The 21,525-nt window shown below is 35.6% G+C and overlaps 1 protein-coding gene across 8 annotated transcripts in view; it reads left to right on the top strand.

The window, feature by feature from the left end:
- The window catches only part of RPS6KA5 (ribosomal protein S6 kinase A5), an 85,331-nt gene that overhangs the window by 20,482 nt on the left and 43,324 nt on the right, over nucleotides 1-21,525 (top strand). For 3 of the 8 annotated variants that reach the window (XM_049828879.1, XM_049828877.1, XM_049828878.1), the window contains exons 3-5: nucleotides 4,338-4,556; nucleotides 9,296-9,411; nucleotides 10,202-10,309. The exons of 3 other annotated variants lie outside the window; for them this stretch is intronic. In XM_049828879.1, the coding sequence (XP_049684836.1) occupies nucleotides 4,338-4,556; nucleotides 9,296-9,411; nucleotides 10,202-10,309 (443 nt within the window). Of the gene's footprint in view, nucleotides 1-4,337; nucleotides 4,557-9,295; nucleotides 9,412-10,201; nucleotides 10,310-16,784; nucleotides 16,860-21,525 lie in introns of those variants that run through there. 2 more of the 8 variants (XM_049828883.1, XM_049828885.1) reach the window with 2 other exon arrangements.

The following is a 21,525-nucleotide window of genomic DNA, read 5'->3' as shown; positions in this document are numbered from 1 at the left end:
ACGTGGGGAGAGTGAGCAAGCGGCTATGTGGTGCTTCGTTGCTGGCTGGGGTTAAACCATGACAGTGAAAAAGGCAGTGGTGAAAGGAAAGTTTTAACCCCCAATTATTTTTTTCTCCCTCGCAAATTAAGTGGAAATTTGGTATAAATTGCTGGCATGAAATCTCTTATTCATCTTACACACCTGATACACCTATATCAATCTGCAACTAATAATTGCTTTTTTTCTTTAAATTTTTATTTTATTTCTCTTAAACTGCAAGGTCAGTCTAACATAGTTTCTGTATGTGTGTGTGTGTGTATATATATAGTATGTATTGTATAGTATTTCAGTTCTTCCATAATTTAAAATATTTTGAATGAATTTTGCAGATGAATATTTGATGACTTTGTGCATGTTTCTTTATGGGGGCTATATTGCTGGCTAAGTATTTCTGCCTTGGAAGTAGTTGAGATGTGCATCAGATTTTATGAGAATGAACATTAAAATGTAGCTCTGAGAAATTAAAAAAGCTTTTCTGAAATAAGATTATCAGGTAAGGGTATTTTTGCAATTAGCTTATGTACCTTGTCCTTGCTGCCACTCAAATGAATTGCTTTTGCAGTGTTGTCTTTTAAGGAGATTTCTCATGGTGATATCAGAGATTCTGGTGTTGAATATATCATGAGTCATTTGATTAAAATAGTACTACTTAAGATTTATTCTCATCAAAACTGCTGAGAATCCTCATCATTCTGTTGGTCCCTTTCAGATTTCTGAAGAAACAATTTGTACCATGGTAAAGCTCTATGTTGCAAATTCTTTTATGATAACACTAGTATAGTTTCTAGAGATTTCCTTACAGCTATTACACTTATGAGATGATTTTCTCTTATGCTGTATGTAAAGCTGTAGTAGGTGTTAATATACTGCTAACATTCTGCCACTTGATGCATTATTGTATGTTTTTATAAAGTGTGATTAAAGATACAGGTAGCCAAGTGTTAAAATCTAGGGCTTTTTGTTTGTTTTAATTTAGCTTAACTTAATGTTCTCCAACATTTCTGATAAAACTACTGTTTCCCAGGAATTTAAGGAAACTTCTGTTTAATGTTCTCAACTGGGCTTTTCAGAGAGGCCCAAAGAAGTTCAATGTCAAGCTCCAGCTGGAAATTGGTGAAAATGAGGGCTGCTCCCTTAAGCAGTTGAGAAATGCAAGCTAAGGCCATTCTCCCCACTGTTTTTGTTGCATGTTAGTAGAATGCAGAAGTATTACCTGCATTTTTGAGACGTAATGCCTTAAAAAGATGTAAATACTACTTCTGGAAGCAATCTTTTTTTAAACCAGTATTCTCAGTTGTAGGGGTCTGTTTTTCAGACACTAAAAATAAGTTAAAACCCAGTATTGGAAAATAAGGTGAATAACATTGAAATTGTGCATATGCAAAACAGTATTACTGTGGTCACAATATTGTGGTCTGTACAACCTTGATTCAGATCCCTTGTGTCTGTACATCACAACAGGATTTATGGTCCATGCCTGTTTTACTAAAGTAATCTTTTTACATCTGTGGTTATCCATTTCTTGATGCCCAGACTATTGAGTCTGACTTGGATATACTTGAGATATCATAACTACAATTAAAGTTGGGGAATGTGATATAATACTGAACATCTTGAAAAAGATTGTCCTGGATATCTCGCATTTGTCTCTAAAAATGGAAAGATATGTTTACACTAACCTATTCTGACTCTATTTGCCATTCTTGAGATATGTTGTGAAAACTTATTTTATAAAAGCTCTTACTGAGAATAATTCTGTAAAGGCAGCAAGAATGATTCCTTAGGATGTGATGATTCCTTAGGGTGTGATGAGGCAGGTAAAGAACTTCTTGAAAAGAACTGTTAGTTATATGAGCAGTATCGCTTCTGTATATTGCATCTGTTGATGAAACAGAATGCAGTTGTAGGAAAAAAATGCATGTCATTTGATAATTTAAAACTCTCTATTACCTGTCTGGAAAAAACAGCAAAAATCTGGAGTTACACTGCTCCCAGTAAGTAATTATGTGGATACTATAGTATTTTTGAAGACTACCTAAATTTGAGTGTCTTGCATCAGGACAGTATGCCCTGTCTAGCGCATTTACAGTTTTGAGATATATGAGCATTCTCTTTGAGAAAGTAATGTGAAGATAATTATTGGGGTTGGACAAAACACCCAGCTGGTTCAGTTTTCTGTCTCACATGATGGCTTAAAGAGACCCAACAAGAACAGGGAGAGGCATACAATGATGGTTTCCTTAGTGAACTTGTAGCAGCCTGCAGCTTGGGGTCTGCCTGAGCTGGAGATTCCCTTCTGTGTTCAGCAACACTTCGTATACTTTCCTCTTGCTCAACAATTTATATAATCTTTTTGAACATATCCACATTTTTGACATTTGCATCATAATGTAACAGTAGTTTCACAGCTTAACAGCATATTTGTTTGTGTGTTTTGGGCAGTACTTAATCTTGATACGTAATGATTTTATTTGTTAATTTTGTTATTTTATTTCTAGAACTAATGAAAAATTGTTCTTTATTGACCTTTATACAATTTCTGATTTTTAACTCTCTAGCATCTTGTTAAGTACTCTACTCTTTCAGGCTAAATAAAAAGTCTAAGTGTGTTTACTTTCCTTCATAATTAGAAGAATTCTTTTATCCTTTTCTGTATTTTTTTTTTAATGTTCACTTACACTTTTTTTCTCATGGGGGAGGGGAGCTGGGGACAGAAGAGAGGAGGGTGCATCGCTTAAGATATGAGGACACAAAGATTTCATACCACAGCATAAGGGATTTCTGTGTTTGTGTTCAAGGTTTGGGGGACAGTACATTTGTGCCATTTTTCCTCTTCAATATTTTCCTTGAAGTTCTAACAGTCTGTTAGCTTTTTGTATTACCAATGGTGTTTTCTCACAGGGTTGTCTGTGGTAACTCCAGGTATTTTGTTTTTTTTAATCTGTTATAACACTATGCACAACTAATTATTATCATACTTCACGTGGATTATGTATTTGGAATCTTATCTGCCATTTTATTTTTCAGCTGCTTAATATTTTGATACTATGGTACAGTTTTCAGCAGTCAGCTTTAATTTCTGTTGCAGTGGATAATTTACTAAACCAAGAAATTCAGCTTCCTCACTGTCCATGTATGACCGAATCAGGCAGGATGAGTTCTTGTGGTGACCTCCTTTCACTGAAAAAGCTGAACACTTATTTTTAACCTTTTTGGTTTTTGTCTGCTAATACAGCTCTTCATTCATAAGAGGACCCCCTCCATGATTGTTGAGTGTTTTTAAGACCCTTTTGTAAGGGAACTTGTTATGTACCTTGGAAATCTAAATAAGTCAACCATACAACCATATCATTGTTCCTTCCTCCTGATTACTTTGAGTGATTATTAATAGAAATAATTATTACCATTTACAAAAGTAATGCTAATTCATTCATGTAGTATTCTGTTTGTGTATCTACTAATTCTAACCTTTACTGTTTCTGCAGGTTTGCCTAGTAGAGGTATCAAATTTACTTGTGTACAGTTCCCGGGAGTCCTTTTTATTAATAATAATAATAAAAAAGTCCACGTTTGCCACTTAATGCTGCAGTATGCAGTGTATTTTTAACCAAATACGTCAACAGAACACGTAGATTCAATAATTTGAAACTCTAGAAAAGACTACTTTTTGGTCCTGGTGACTATTTCTTTTACTGTTTGTGTTTAGAAAACTTTCTTTTTGAGATAATTCCTCTAGCTTAATTCTCATTTAAGTCTAGAATGGGAGCCTCAGAAAGTTCCTGTGTACTAAATACTGATTGAAAGAATTCATTGCCTTTTCTATGGGTTTTTGGAACTTCAGTGCTATAAAGCCAGTAATGAAAGCGTCTAAGTTGTGCAAACGTGAGCAGACTATTTTGAGGACAAAAAAATAGCATCTCTCTTACTCCAAACTCCTGCTAAATTCAAGGTATGGGAGTTTTAGGTTATTACAAAGGAAGAAATCATCATATTTTAAAATTGTTTTAAAATGCTGAAACTCTGATTGTTTTTCTCCACTCTAGCTGTGTTCAGTCACTAAGCTCATTTGGTTGAATTTTTGCTCAGAAAGGGTCAGTCTGAAACAAAGTTGAATTTTTGCTCAGAAAGGGTCAGTCTGAAACAAAGTGTTCTGGAAGATTTCAGCCTGAATGGTCACTGTGTGATGTAACAATGAGTAATTGAAAATAATGGTATCAGCCAGACCTGTAGTATGAGTAGGTGACTGTTGTGTTTGTTTTTTTTTTTTTCTTTTTCCTCCCTGCTTTTTCTTTAAGCCTATGGAAAAGTGTTCCTAGTGAGGAAAGTAAGCGGCCACGATGCTGGAAAGCTGTATGCCATGAAAGTACTGAAGAAAGCAACAATAGTTCAAAAAGCCAAAACAACTGAGCACACAAGGACAGAACGACAAGTGTTGGAGCACATTAGGCAATCACCATTTTTGGTCACATTACATTATGCCTTCCAGACAGATACAAAGCTTCATCTCATTTTAGGTGAGTAGTTTTCAGGATTCAAGTCTTACATTAATGGAGGAAAAAAAAATAAAATCTGCCCTTTTATCTCCTTAATGTTTTGTAGGGTTTTTTTAATGTGGTCTTAAGTACTGTGTGTTTGGAGATTGTATGAGACACCATAGGAACTAAAATACTGTTCATCTTCAACAGTGTCTGTGTTTGTGGTTTTCCTGTTTGAACTTCAGTGTGCTACTCTGACTGGGGAGGGTGGGGGGATGTATTATCAGTGACTTAGATGCAGCAGAAAATGTATGTGACCATAAGTACCTAAACCTGAGAAATACTTTCTTGAACTTGCCTAGAAGATGCAGTTGTGATTTGCACTTTTTTAACCATTATTATATACTGCATTAGTTTTCTACAGATTTTCAGACAAGCTGCTACCATGAATGAGAAGGGTCTTAATCTATATGAATATGAGCATTAAAGTGATTCAGTTTTTCTCTGCATGCTGCCTTTGTGTATGTGGCACAGAGGCTACTGGTAAGGTGGGATGACCAAGTGTGACTTTGTTACTGGGATTAGTTGGTAGGAAAGAAGAAAATAGCAAGGAAAATTTAAGCAGCAGAAAGCATTCTAGTTCAAACATACTGCACATTTCACTCTAAGAACCCATCGTATATTGTCTTCAATGTGATCAGTGTTTTTTAAATGCTCTTATCTGTCTGAGAGGACAGGGCTACCTGTCACTATGCTGATGAGTTAGTACGCTGTTTTAGCACTGAAGTACTGCAAACTGAAAGATGTTTATCAGGCAGGTCTTTTTTTCTGAACAAATGCACTCATAATGTGAATGATGCCAGTTAAAGATGATTGTGCTTTCATTTGTTTCTGGTCAAATTCCATACAACACTGGAATCTACAAGTTGCTGGCAGGGTTTCTTGCTGCAAAATGCTGGTGAAAATACTTGTATTGTGGATCAGTTTCTTGTTTTATGCATTGTGATACTTCCTTTTGGTAAGTTCTACCAGTAACTTTCGTAAATTTCCATTTACAAGAGATGCTTGATGATGAACTATTGTATAGCAAGCTGTATTAGAAGCAAGCCTTATTAGAACATTCTTCATTCCACTTCTGTCCTTGCCATTTTGCTTTCCATTTTCTTGTGAAGAACCACATCTATTTCTGTAGCATTTGCAGGGTTGGCAGAAGACTGATCAGGAACTTTCCTAAGGTTTTCACCTCACATAGAACTTCCGTATATGTGTGTCTTTCTGTTCCCTACCACTATCCTTTTTCAGGACAGTAACATTTTGGGGAAAGACACTGAGATTAAGGAGTTATATTCCTTTTGCTTTACCCCACAATTTCATTGCCTTTGACGAGTCTTGTCTTCCTCAGGAAGATGAAGGATTTCTACTGATTTACTTCATTTACTTCAGGAGCTGGAAAACAGTATTAAAATCAACTCTAAGCCTTACTGCTTCAGGAAGCATTTGCTGCCAAAACATTGTTATGAAACTATTTGATCTTTGAGTACTGAGATACTTGCATGTTTCAGTTTTTGGATGTTAAGAGGCAATTTAAAACCACACATTTCTGTGCTGAAAGTAGACCTTGTTCATAAGGCTTGGTACCACTCTAAAATTAGAAATATTTTTACCTTTCAGATCAGCAGCAAATTTTGTGTTTGGTATATAAGATGTATTTGGAGGAAAATTACAAGCAATTTTTAAAGACTGCTTGCTTAGAGTATTTGAAAAGAAGAGGAAAATGAACCATCAAGTTAATGCTTGGATGCAGAATGCCTTTTGGTAGTGAATTATTTGAAGAAGTGAGTGGTCCTGTAATTGAAGTACAAGTTTTGCAATTCCTTTTAGCTTGTAACTTCCATTTACGGAACCTTTATTAACAGGCAGATTTAGACATCAAATTAGTAAAACTTTATGAATGTTATATGTATCTACACCACTAGCTGTCAGTTCTTAGGAAGGTGTTCTATGTGCATACCTTAGTTTCATATACTAAGTGAGATAATACAGGTATCTGAGGAGCTCAAGCTTAAATGGAGTATTCACTAGATTGCTTTTGAATATAAGTTGAATATGCTAATAAGGTTTCTTACAAATTCCTCTGACTAGGACATTAAAGAAATATGTAAAATATTGTCGCAGGCTGGAAAATGCTAAAGAGACAAAGAAAAGTTAGAAATACATTGATAGCTTTAATTCCTTCATGTTAACCTTTTAATAATTAAGATTTCATATTTTATTTTGGGGGGTATTTAACTTATTGATTAATAATTTGGAAAAACGTTTGCAAGATTAAATGAGGAAAAATATAAACATGTCTTATAAATATTATAGTATTCTTTAAATCCAGGTATTTTTTTGCTAGAGTGCAGTTTAGATCCAAACCAAAAAAACTCTCACACGTGAGGTTGATGTAGTTACTCAAAACTAATTACATAGTAATGGAGAAATTTAGATGACATGGATAATTAGAAGGCCAGAAAAAACCTCTTATGACGGGAAAATTAAAAGCTTGACATTATATTATCATAAGCATCAAGAAAAGAGGGAGCCCAGTGGTTCTGAAGAACATTACATAGCAGATAGTGCAGACTGGGCACATGCCCACCATAACACAATGTTAAGGTGATGTTTAAAGCAAGAAATTCAAAGCTGATGTATAATTAAAGCCTTTTCATTTTGTTTTGTTTTCCCACAAAGGCTGCATGAACATGAACCTATTCTTAGGTTGGAATATTATGTTAGAATATCAGTTGGGCACAGAAAGGTCCTTTTTTCTTTCTTTTCTAGCAGAAAATGGGAATAATTAGAGTGGTTTAAAAATTTCTTTTAATCACTTTTTATAACAGCAAAAAATCTCTTCTATCTAACATGGCCTAAAGCTACCTTATAATTCAACTGGGTTTCACACCCTCCCCTGACAAAATAACTATTTGTTGCAAGTTTTTTTAATGTCTATTATGTAAATCTTTGTAAATCACTTCTTTGATTTTTGGAATTAATGTGTTTCAGAGGCTTCTGAATTTTTGGAAACCAGTCTCTGCTTTTGGTTTTGTACGTAGCTGAACTTGGGGTATGAGCAACATGTCATTTCAGTTTCAAAAGGTTTTAGAATTGGAGCCTCAGTGCAATATTTAATACAATTCTTCGTGCCATCAGATTACATAGCTTTATGAGTTTAGTCTGGATCAGGTGCAGACATGCAGCTGCATTTCTGCCAGATTTCTAGAATACAGGGTTTGGAGTCGATTCCAGTTTTTAGGTTTACTGTAAGCTGTGATTGAAAGAACAAAGTATTGCATCCATGTGAATACCTGTCCTATACAAAGCTTGTCACATGAGGTTAGCCTACTAATATTTTAAATAAAAAAAAAGTAAAAAAAAATAAATAAAATTCTGAACTGTCAGATGGAGTTTATATTGAAGTAATTGATACATTCCCCCCCCCCCCCATTGTCAGTGGTGCATTTGATCTAGCACCAAGAATTTGAAGGCTGGTTGTTTTATTGGAGTGCGGTTAGTGTTATAACCTGAAAAGAATTAGGCTTGTTCTGCCACTCCTGTGGCACCTTTGGTTTATATTTGTCACAGTCCTTAGAACAGTGCCTGGGAATTCAGTTCTTACCTTGTACTAAGTTAGCAGTTATGATTAGAAAGATTTTAAAAATTTGTTTGTTATCTTTGTTTTCTCCATGATTAGAATGCTGAAGTTTTTTTGGAAGAAGGAAGCAGTTGTAAAATAGGGGTTATTTATACTTTATTATAATCTTTTTTCATATGCTTACTGATCTAGATAAATAATCTTCCTCATGTTGTTTGATTCCACTAATAATTGTTCCCAAACAGAGAACTGGAGAACTAAAAAAAGGAGAGAGATCAAAATGTCTATAACTTATATATATGCTTTCTTCTTTGAAATGTTAACTTATAATAGGATTGGAACTTTTAATACATTTACATATTATATCAGTGAATCTATAGAAACCATAATCAAGAAAATGTTGAGTAAGATGTTGTGGGGCATGTTCCCTGCTCTGTATTTGTAGAGCTCAAATACAATATGGGGGCTGTTGGGTTGTAAATTAATGGCTTTAATGTACGCTGCTAGCCTAAACAGCTCTACTTCTAACGTGTTTGTGTTGCAGTGGAGCTCTGTTGTAATAATTACTTTCTTTTTCCCCCTCCCTGACTGTGGGAAAACCCTTGTGTCATAGACTGCAAAGAATGAAAGTGTGGTTTCCATGAGGGAATGTTTGTGGAAATAATCTCCTCCAGTAAGTTTTGCCATCAAAGTTTCCCTTGTGAAAGGGTAAAACTTGTAATTGCCCATAGCTGATTATTTCACCTAATACCCGTTTTCTGAATTGCCTTTCTCTATGTCAGTCTGCCTTGTACACTCTTACGAAATGCTTAAGAGCAATGAGTATTCCATTTGTAGATATCATTTGTACTTCTTTCTTTTCATATTCCTAAATAACTAAAAGACAGATTTTGCAAAAAATAGTCATCTTTATAATTTATGGATATATGAAGCTTATTTTAAGCTTTTGCTGCTTGTCTAAAAGTTGGTTGTGTTCTTCTGTCAGTCCTCTAAGAAGGAAATTGAGTATTGTACATCATGACTTAAAGTAAAAGCATCTGATCCCAGAACATCTCATTTAATAACTTAGAAAGTACCTATTAATATTCCAATAAGAAAATTAAGTTGTCAGTGAAATTATAAGGTTCTTTGTTCTGCTTTTTAGACTATATAAATGGAGGAGAATTGTTTACTCACCTTTCACACAGAGAGAGATTCTCAGAAAGTGAGGTGCAGATTTACATTGGGGAAATTGTTTTGGCACTTGAACATCTCCACAAGGTAAGGTAACTTTATCCTAGTGCTGATTTTGTGGAACTACAGCTGTATTCTTTTCACATCATATAAAGTTAGTAAGGAGAACTATATTTTTAGATTGTTTTAGATTCAAAGTAACTTTATATGGCAATGAGATGTTAGTTGTATAATTAGAAATACTTCCCAGTGAAGTATCTATTAATGTGGAATGGATTAAGGCTGCAAGTTTTTGTCTGCAGTGTGAAGAGTGGTGTTATTGACAAATGATGGTTAATTTTTAGTAATCCTTATGAAATGGTGTATATCAATAAAAGTAATTTTTAGTCAACATGAACAGTGTTTGGGTTGCACTGTTATTCAGTTGTCCTTGTTTTGATAAAATTAAACAGCAGAGTTCTGAAATTTTGGCACAACTGTGGACAAGAGAAGTGAGAGTTTTCAGAGGTAGTTAAGTGCATTTGTTGACAATTACAAAGCATGCATGTATGGTCTAGAACACATTACAGAAGCATCCATTATCATTCTTAATGAAAGCTGACCCGAGTTTTGCACTCAACAGCAAGGTTCAGTCACTTTTAGATTCAAAGGATGTAGTATGTCCTTTAAGACATTAATGCACAGTGTAATTTCTGAGAATTTTTGAGTCACTCAAAGTTATTTCTTCAAAGGCATTTTAAAGTTGACCTTTTTGAGTGTAACTTTCAGGTGTCTGATTAATAATGGGAGTTTTTTGAGCTTCATATTTAAATGCAATCAACAATGTCTCCTTGATGTGGTTACACTGACTTGGAAATACTTTTTCTTCTGTTTGCAGTTGGGGATTATCTATCGGGATATAAAACTTGAGAATATTCTCCTTGATTCTGATGGCCACGTGGTGCTGACAGACTTTGGTCTGAGTAAGGAGTTTCTTACTGATGAGGTGAGTATTTGAATCTCCAGTAAGTGTGGACAGAATCCAGCAAGATCACAAAGTCAGATTCTGTCTCATTGAAATCATAAACACATTTGAGAGGGGAGGAAAAACTGCATTCTGGACTCTTACTTCATAGAACAAAATCTAGTAGTCTGTTCTACTGGATTTTGAGCTTTCAAATCATTGGTCTTTGGCTTGCCAGTGTTGTCAGACATTTTTGTCTGTTCTAGTTTTCCTTGACATGCCTTCGTGCTCCCTCCTGCTGCCCTTTATGTGAAAAATGAGAGATCCACTTATATTATAATTTCCAGATGCCTTTTTAAAAATGCTAGACTGTGCTAATACTTTGCAGTGACTAGGCAAATAGTATGCTATGACTCTTCTTTATGCTAATAATAATGAATGTATTATTATCTTGTCTCTTTCTCATATCTTTGTGTCACTTCTGATAAACTTAATTGCAAGCTTTTAGGATAAAAGCTTATCTCTTATTAAATATGTGCATAGTACCTAACATAGTGATCTCTGACTGTTGACATTAGTTGTTAATTACTTGTAAGGTTCAGTTTTTATCTCCAATGTCTTAGATTTCAGAGAGTCAAAATTGCGCAGGATTTTACTTCTGAGAGAATTTAAAAATGGCTGGTTTTTGGCTTTCACTTTAGGTATCAGAGGTATTGAAATCTGGGACTGCAGATCTAAAAGTCTTTGTTACAAGCAGCAAAAGGGTTTTCTAAAAATAGGTAACTGGTAGTTTCCTCTAGAATATTTGCATTTCAAATGGATTCTGGTAGGATTCGGGAGGTACCATTTTAAGAGCTATGAAACGTTACTTTCTGAAGCAGGGAAATAGTACAGATAATGTTAGTATATTCCTTTTAAATTATAGCATGAAACCAAGAGGAGGTTCAACTGGCATGACAAGGGATTAGCAGCAGATTTGCAGAACAGTACAAGAGAGGAAATACAGAGAGATGCAGTTTTCAGCAGGAAAGAATGACAGTAAAAGGTGTGGCTAGGGAGAGTAGGACCTGCTTAGAGTTGAGAGAAGCTGTGCTGGGCATAAAAGATGAAGTAAAGTACATGGAATGGTATTACTCCACCAATGTGAGAGAAAAGGAGCAGTACTTCAGACTTTGAGCCTAAGCTGAATAAAACTGAAATCTTCCCTGTCATAAGAATGTCAAAATGAATCAGGACCTTCTTTAAGCCTCAAAAGAGTTGGGTTTAGGAAATATACATATTTTTCATCTGTGCTCACCTTCAGGACATCTTTTACAAGCAAGGAAAGGGTAGGACTTGGATAAGCATCAGAGGTGCCTGTCTGCTTTTCCCACAGTCTGAATCAGATTCCTCTTTTTCTAGTAATTAAATAAAGCAGTCTTGCTGCTTGGTCATTTAATGTTGGTTCCTCTGACTCTAATGCATTCTGGTTTTAGTATATACCTCAGAAATCTCTTAATTTATTTTTTTCTCATATTCTCCTTCATGTTTTATATTTGTCTTACCTGTCAAAAAACTCAACATCTCTAGTGGGTTTTTTTAAGGAAAAAAGGAATTGCAATTGTATTGTTCTCTTTCAAAATCTAAGAAATTATCTGCACTTGACTACAGTTTTCATGTGTGCTATTGTAATTTAGCTACTGAACCTAAACATGATTAGAATGACCCATTCACACATAAATTGACATTTCATATTGTATTTTCTGTAGACTATTCAACTACTACTAGAACACTTACAATTCACATTACAAAAAACACTCACACTTCTGAACCATTGTACTCAAAAGAGGTAAAATTTGCCTGTATCACTGCATAGCTTTATATTTGTTTTCATGCTCATTGGGTAGCTCTTTTAAATAAAATAACACAACTGCATGTCAGATAAGAGTATAACATTTGCAATTTAATCAGAGCAGTATGATTTCCTTTCTCCCCCTTCCTTCACACTTCATCCCTGGCCCACCCTGCTTCTAGCAACAACTTTGACATTAAAAAAGTATACTTATGCAAGTGGAATTTATTCTAGTAACCTCCCTCTTTGGATTGTATTTTCTGAAACAAGATATATTGAGGTTAAGAATGTATAAAAAGCATCAGCAATTACAAGTATGTGTTTAGAATTCTTATCAGAGAGAATTCTTTACCATGTATTTATGAATTTTGGATGGTTTTGTAGTCAGGGATACTTGCTAGGAAAACATCATGGTTCAATGTTTTTATTATCTTGGCTTTAATCTGATGGTTGTTAAATATTTCCAGGTACCTGAGCAAATACAGAATCTAACAGAAGTTGGTTTATAATAAAAAAAGTGTACTCTTTCTTGACTGTAATAACTATAGCAGATTAATTGACTATTCAACAATGAAGAGACGGGAAGCTGCTTTTCCTAAGCACTGTTTAAGTGAAAGGAAGCAAATCCATGTGACTTCTAGGAAAACAGAAACCTATTGATTTCTGCCATGCAGCTGCTGAAGCACGAGTGTGAAGACTGCATTGTCAAGTATCCTCTTCGTTTTACAAATATTATGTGAAAGTGCTTCTTATATGCAAGAATTACAAATCCAAGATGAAAACGGTGCGGTTTTAAGAGCTTTGAAGCATTTTATGCTACTGTTTTGCTAAAAACTGAAATTTGTCTTGTGCAGGTGAAATGGCAGTCTGGTTTTGCCTTTGTTTTATCTTTAAAATGAAGTCCCTATGCTTGTATTTGCACGCAAAAAGAAGAAATAACCTGACTGGAATAAAGTAGTTGAATAAAAATGAATTTTCACATAGGATAGGTCAGTATTACAAGGTATTGAGGTATGAAATGACTTCTGATAGTCAAATTTTATTTAGTATCTCATGAAGACCTACAGTTTGACTAGCGTAATGACAGAATGGGATTAGGTAAGAGATTGAGATTGAAATGAATAGTAACGCTTTAGTTTTAAGTTTTATGGCATTTGTATTCTTAGCCTCATGATGAATTTAAGGCTAGTCTTTTGGATTTTTAACGCTCAATGGAATTGCAAAGAAAATCGAGTAAAAGACACTTTTTAGCCTTATGCTTTCATGCATCTCAGTTGAGTTCCTGTCTAACTGGGATGTAGAATATATTTCCACATGACATTAATATAAATTATTATCGGGGGTGTGATGACAGACTGACAGACTTTGTATTGAAACTTATACAACACTGTTTTGTTCATTGCATAAGTGCAGTCACTTTGCTATTTTTTTTCAAGAGTCATACATTTCATTTGCCTTTAAAAAAAGCCTAAAACTCCTGAACCTGTTTTTTTGTTGTTTGGGTTTTTTTCCATCTTATTTCTTGTGTAGTATCTCTATCTTACGGATTTGTGGCTTAGACATATTTTTATCTTTTTATCACATTAATAGATCTACTTGTATGCTGGAATTGTTTTGATTTGGTTAATATCAGCTTAACCTAGTCATCAGGTCTGGTCTTCATTTTAATATTTATTGTTAAAAAGCTACTTAATATTTTAAAATCTTTTCCCACTCACTCCCTTTAGTTTTGTAACTACACTAAAATTATATATAGAGAGATCTTTACATCTTAGAAAAAACAGTCTGAACGCCTTCATTGAATTCTTGTAGTAGTAATCTATTCTATTGGACCATGCATAACAATTAACAATTTTCTTGGTAATTAAATCCCATCAAGTAGAATTCCTTCCAGAGTATAGTGAAATGTTCAGTTCTTCTGCACTGGTACACATCTTCTGCATTAGCTAAAGTTTGTTTTGAAATTTTGTGTTTGCTTAATGAAGTGTAAAAAAAATTATGTAGTAAATACTGAACATTGTCAGTCTTCAAACAGTGTATCTAAGAGTGTACAAATGCCTTGATAAATAAGAGTAGATATTTTGTATGAGGGATGATTGAATTGTCATCTAAGTCAGTTGGATGGATATCTGTGTACTTCTGTCTGATGTGTAGAATGAATAATTCAGATATAGTATTTTTTTCCTATCTGAAAATCTCTTGATCAGAGTTGCAAATTTAGTTATAACTGTCAGATGCTTTTCACTGTTGAATTGTTTGTTTTTGTTTATTAGCTGGTTGAGTAAACATTTTGTTCTGGAAAGAAAGTTAGTATGTAATTTTAAAAGATTTTAAAGGAAATTTCTTTAAAGGAAAAATGATAAAAAGGTGCTTAGTCGACTATGGATTTTGATAGATGAAATAGGAAGAGATTTGTACACGTTCTTAGAGCAGTTTAAAGGTAGTCCAGAACAGAGGGAGGTGACTACAACTTGACTCTTGTTTAGTGCTGTATGAACTGTCATCTCACTTGAGTGACCTGGCACATAACCTGTGCATTTAACCTTAAAAGACCCTTTATAATTGTCTAATTAAAGTAATAATGTCTGATCATTGACATTTGATAGTGCATCCTCGGAACATTGAGCATCCTCTTGTGAAGATGAGTTAGAATAATCCATGCTGTGGATGACTGTTACTGTATCTGCTTGCTTTTTAGTTAAAAAATTGTTCAGTGATGTAGACATAGCATATTTATAAGGAGTAGATTTACGTTTCTGTGAAGAGGAAAAAGTAAGAAAGAGTAAACTGAAGTTAGGCCACAGAAATGAACATTGGTTATGGATCTCTGTGGACAATTAGACATTATTTCCCTTATTTTGGAAAAGGAAATGAAATGATGGCAAAACCTTTTTGCTTTAATTGGTGTACTTCCGTTGGTGTTTTAAGTGTCCTGAAATTGAATATTGAGAACATACCAAACATTCTAAAGGCACATAACTGGACTCATTCAATTGCAAAATCATCAGCGATCAGATGACTCTTCATGCCTTAGCCCAAGAAGTATCCCTTTTTCAATGCTTATCACAAAGATGATTGTGCTTTCCCAGCATGGAGCAGTAATGCAGAAGACTGGAGCACAAAATACATTCTGCCCAGATTTTTATGCCAAAATCTCAAAGTGCCATGAAGAATTTTTGCAAATGAGATCATGATTTCTTACAGTGACTGTTCTAAGGATACTGTTTTCTTATTGTAATATACCACTTAAAAATCACATTTTGGGGAGAAATACTGATTTGTGTGTTACATAGCCTGATATCTTCTATCAAATCTTAGAATAAATGTTGCTAGTCAACCTGGGAAAATTTTCTTTCTGTTATCCAAGGGGGAAAAAAAAAAGGTAACTTTTTGAGTGAAAATGCTGCCATCCTCGATCTTTTTTTCTCATAGATTTTTTTAAAATTTTTTTTTACTTCCTGACTTAGCTGCGGATACTTAACTCCAATGAAACTTGGGTGATCAGGTGTGAAAAACTTATATGACCAGAGACTCATGGCCATGTGAAAATTAATTTAGAACCAGATGGATTGCATTTGAGCAAAATTGTTTGCTCCTACTCCTCTACCTTTTACATCTGGTGCTCTCTGATACTATAAATGTTTATTTGTCATCTCCTATGCATTTTTTTCTTTACATTCTCTTTTTTAAAAATAACTTTTGAAGGCTTGTAATGGCAGCTAGTAGAATTCTTCACAGAATTGGTATTATTTTATGCCTTATAATTTTGTCTCTATTTGAAGAAAGAGGATTTTTTCAGGTTTTGCTTTGTATACAGTTCTCTCTTTTGGTACCGTTACCTCTCTCTTCTCAAAAGATGATGCTTTAGAAAACAAAGTCTTCCAAAAATTGGAATTTTGAGAAGAAAATTCATCTGGGGTGACAGTGGTACATACTTGCATTCCTCCCACACAATAATGTGCTGTTTCTGCCTGCAGAACCAAGACATTTGTCGTCTTTTTCTCTTAGTTATTTGATTTACAAATCCATTCTCAGGAGCTGGCTTAAAGAATTCCTTGCAGAATTGCAATTGTGTTGCACTGCGAAAGCAAATATAGCTGTTGTGTAAATCTGTGAAAAGGGTTTCTTGAACTTCCACTCAACATTTGATGAGGGCATAGCCTTGCATTGAGTCATGTTTTGGGGCCACAGCTGTAGAGGTCGCATGTTTCTTGGCTGGCATGCAGTACCAGGTTTAGCTGTTGTTGCTTTCCCTTTTAAGTGCCTGTTCTGCTGGCAGGCAAGCCTCATTCTTGCTTGAAAAATTCAGTAGCCTGATTCCATGTCTGTTTTGGAAGCAGAAGTCACAAGTATGTCTAGCTCTGGAATGAAGTATAGTAACCAACATGGTATTTTGACTTAACTTCTTCAAGTAGGAACAGCCACCAGGGTAGGATTTTTAATTAAATTCAGATGACCTTATAAATTTTTTTTTAAATTCTTTTTGAGATGACGCTTCAAACTAGTGGACCTTTGATCTGCCATATTGCAACCATTCTTGGTCTAGTCTCAACCTTTACTTTTGTACTACAGTCTTCATTATGATTTTGTCGAATGCAGCAGAGCAGTCTGTCTAGTGTACCATTAAACATTTTTCTTGTTTTTGTTCTTCCTCCTCTGTCTCCTACAGAGATCATACTTTTGGTCCTGAGTAGAAGTTACAGCTACAGAAGCAACAGTCCACAGCTGAGAGGTCTTTTGGGTGAAGCTGTACTCTTTCTGGTATGGACAGCTTAATTAGCCAGTGTTATGTCTGGGTATTAGGATCAAAAAGGCTCCTACAAGAATTTTTTTAAAAAAAAAGTGAGAAAGAAGAAACCTGTCAGTCTGGCATGCACTTTGTTGGAACAGGATTTTTGGTTTTCATTTGAAATCTACATCATGTCTTTGAATCATGAGAGGGCTTTTCTGTCAGTTTTCATATGTGTTCCTAAATTGAGGCTATAATAGTTATTCTGGAAAATTAAATTGATGACAAAGAATGTTACAGATCTGATTTCTATGGAAACAGTTTTGTTTTGTTTTTTCTTGGTGCATTTTTATTTTTGAGGTAAACATCAATAAAATCACTTCCAGATAGGATAACCTCTAAGGTTCACTGAAGGTGTAAGGCCTGTTTCTGCATGGAATTTAGGGTTTTCATTCTTTACTTGCTGTTTTTCTAAAATGCAAAATCCATTCAGCAGATCAGCTTGTTAGTAGCACCTCTGCTATGTGGCCTCTACAGCATTGTAAGTAAATTTCCACTTATGACAGTATTGTTTTTATTTATCCTATGGTCCTGGCTGTCTCATTAAACTTATGAAGGGCACTGTAATGGCTCAGTCAATAGCTTATAGGCAGTTTGCTGATAGCTGATGTATGAGATAGTCTATGTGATACTGCTGAACTCTTCAGCTGCTTAAGTTCTTCAGTCTTCTGATCTGTTTCTAGAGGAACTGTGGTTCTTGACTGGTTTGTCAGGGATCAGCAGGAAGGGGAGACTGCTCCCTGCATCAGTGTGAGCTGGGAGCTAAGAGTGACAGCAAGGTAGGCATGGATCAGTATGCTCACTGACCAGTGGCACAATCCCACACTTGACAAACAAGTCTAGTGGCAGTTAGGCAGGCTCAGACAGCAGTCTGGTGGTTATCAGACAAGCTTGTTGTAAGGAGGGAAGCTTGAGGTCAAGCCAGGATTTGAAGGTGGATCAGGATCAGTGAGGTACACAGCCAAGTGCAGGCATATCTGCAGCACAGCTGATGCAAGGATTAAGAATGGAAGCCTGAATTTCAGCTCCCCACTGAAGGTGGAGGAGGCCCCTGACAAGGTTCCACACAGGTTACTCAGCTGCATTGTGTCAGTGTTGGTCCTGAGCACAGATGCCTTAACCCTTAGGGTTGGGGAAGGAGGTTGCAGAACCTGTTGATAAGCTCAGGGCCCTGACGTGGTTATCCTAGGAAAGTTTTTCACTATTTATGCTTGTAGCCAAAACTTAAGTTATGGCTTTCAGAACTCTAATTACATCCACTTACAGCTGTATGAAATAGCCACAGTAATGATACTATCCCTTGTATTGTAGAAATTCTGCTGTATTTTTTTTTCTGATTGGTATTATTTGCTACACTACTGATGAAGCTCAGAGAGGGTCTAATTAATGCAACCTGGGAATTAACTTTGACTTTGAAGTTTCTTTAACAAAGGAAGAAAGACAGCGGTGGACTTGAAACATTAGTTTAGAGGTACAAGTAGTTAAGGAAGGTAGTTTTACTCCAGCATGTTTTCCTGGGTTACTCAAATGAAAAGCAACAGTGAGACTTCCCTAGCACAGAACGAATACTGGCATCTGTGCATTCCTGGAAATGATCTACCACTTCAGGTATTTGAGGACATTAAGAAATGGATTATATGTTGCTTTTGAAAGGACAAGAAAATTATTTCATTTGATAACGTTTATCAAGTGAAACTCTTTAGGTGGGCTCATACCTATAGTTAAGTCTGAATCTTACTCTTCAATGCAGTATATATACTTTCTAGCCTTTATTGTCTGAATTTGTTTATTTCTCAATGAATTACTTTTTTCTTCTATGACTTCATAAAAATACTAAAATGAGTGATGCTTCTGTCAATTTGCAGATATGCATTGAATAAATTAAAATTATTAGAAGGGACAGTTTAGTGTGTATTGTTTAAAATGTTCTTCCTTATTAACTAAGAAATTAGTAAAACCGTAAAATAGAAGGGTCATTTGCCATACTATTGTGGCTGAAGCTATTGCTATTATACTGATACTGATAAATATGCACACTAAGAGATTGTAGGAACCTCACAAAAACACACTAGCATTATTCTTCAAGAGGATTCACTGCCTGTTTAGTGTGTTTCCAGTACTGTTACCTCTTGCTGCCGTTTTCTAGTTCTGAATTGGAGTCTGCTTTTCTGCCTTACCCTCTTGAGTGAGACCTTCTGTGGAAGTGTAACATGCAGGTTTCATTTGGGATGACTTGTTCATCACTGGTTGAAGTGTCACAGTCCTAGACAGGTGTCAGTTACAAGTATTTCTGCAAAGAGTGTTGGGACTTCTGCAAGTTCAATTTAATTAGTATCAGGAGCTGTTAAATACTCTACTGCAGAGTTAGATACTTGGTATCTTTTGGGACAGTGTTGCTCTCCCACGCAATTTTTTTACTAAGTCTTCGTGAGAACCACTAGGGATGTTAGCTGCTATCATTGAACCTTCAAAACAGAATGATACAATCTATTGTATGTCTTTTGTTTGAGCAGACTGACTTTTCTTGTGCTACACTCTTGTAGCTGATGCAAAAGAAAGCAGATGTTACCACACAAAGTTAAGACCATGTGAGAAGAAGCATATGAGAAGTCATAGAAATTATTCTGTGGGCTTCCAGTTCAGAATTTGTATGAAACACATTGAGAAATAGAATTTTTCTTAGGTACTTTTCTTAGAACTTCCCCTCATGTAGCTTTAAGCCATTCCCTTCCTTCCTATCACCGGACACCAGAGAGAAGAGATCAGCACCTCCCTCTCCGCTCCCCATCACGAGAACATTGTAGACAGCAATAAGGTTACCCCTCCGTCTCCTCTGCTCTTAGCTGAACAAACATAGTACCCTCATCTGCTCCTCAAAAGTCATGCCCTCTAGTGGTCCTTTCACCATCTTTGTTGCCCTCCTTTGGACATATTCTGATATTTTTATATCCTTATATAGTGGAGCCTAAAAGGGCACACAGTACTCAAGGTGAGGCTGCACCAGTGATGTGTATAGTGGGACTGGGTTTTTTTTGACTTGTTAACTATCATGTGCTTAATGTACCCAGGATACAGTTGGTCCCTTTTTTCTACCCAGGCACACTGATGACTCATACTGAGCTTACCATCAACTGAAACCCCCAAATCCTTTTCTGTAGGGCTGTACTACAGCCTCTTGTCCCCTGATCTCTCATTGCAGGAGGGATCAACTGCCTCTAGTTTACTTCATGAGAGATTGGTTGACGTACCTAGGAAACATCAATCACTTCAAGGATGAAGGTTCTCTCTGTGTGTTTCTGCTTCTTGTAGTTTGTGGTATCTAGCAAGCAATCACCTCGGCTGAACTTCTTGAGAGCCAAAAGCACAACATCCCTGCAGATCTTATTTACCCTAGAACATAAGTTGGAAATGCACTATCTTGTGCAAGAATTGCAATACTGTGGTGTCAAAGAAATTTTAACATCTGCCATTCATTTCTATTCCATGTGATCCCTTCCCCAATTGTGCATTGTATCCTTGAGCAAAGACATCTTTTTTGGCATCTTTATCTCCCAAAAATTTACCACATGCCATGCACCTGGTAATATAAGAAGACTTACCCTCCATCAGAGAAGAAAACTTGAGTTGTAAATACTTAGGAATAACAATCAAGATTACAGATTTTCATGTGCTGGAATGTTTATTCACTAAATAGAATTCAAAGCAAGGTCTTTATATTGATCATAACTTTACCAGTTCCGAAAGGTTGGTTTGAAAATTTATATCTTCTGGAGACTGGATTTCTTTTTGTCATGTATATATATTACATGCAGACTGTTTCCGATTTGTTGTAGAGGAGAGACATTTTCACAGAAGAGTAGTGGATTTTACTTGCAGCCCAGAGTATTTTATAGAAGTTGAAACATAGTAGTAGCTCACATGATTTATATGGTACACACATTCACATGAAGTACAACCTGTTACGTGATTGCTTAAAGAGAAGACCCAAGATATGTAGAATTTCAGCTAAACTATGATTTTCATATGTTTGATTTTTCATCTATATACCTGATTTGAAAGCTGATATGAGAATTTTGCTACCCATGCAATAAGAAGGAATTGTCCTTGACTTTAAGTAGAAAGACTGTATCTGTATTAGATTAAAAACCTTGTTTAAACTTGCTATGTGATTTCAGAGTACCTCCAACAACAGTTAAGCATTCCTCTTGTCTCGCAAGGTCATAACATTTTGAAACCCTCATAATGATGAGGTCAGATGAAGTGAATGAAGCAATTTTATTTGCCAACTAGCAAGTAGGGACAAGTATAGGAATCTCACAAGAACATTGCTGAAATCTGTGGAAGAACCCAGCCAAAACATGCATAGTAATTCTATTATTTCTTCATAACAAAAATGTGACAAGAACTTAGTAAGTAATTCTTGTCTGGATTGGAGAATTTTTCAGTGGACTTGTGGAGAGTCAGTCCCGAGAGCAGGCCTGAATGCCTTCAGTGAGCTTCTGTCTGACTAACTGGTTCCCCTCTGTTCCATTGTACCCCCTTGCTCTGTGTCACTAGGTGCTACTCAGTCACAGAGTTGTTGCTGACGGATGAAATACATGCCATCAGAGACTGCAACTCTGTCCAACTATAGAGGTT

Source organism: Accipiter gentilis, chromosome 25 (assembly GCF_929443795.1).
Source record: "Accipiter gentilis chromosome 25, bAccGen1.1, whole genome shotgun sequence".
In the NCBI taxonomy this organism is placed as follows: domain Eukaryota; kingdom Metazoa; phylum Chordata; class Aves; order Accipitriformes; family Accipitridae; genus Astur; species Astur gentilis.
The sequence above is the reverse complement of the archived record's forward strand: the minus strand, read 5'-3'. Positions and strand labels throughout refer to the sequence as shown.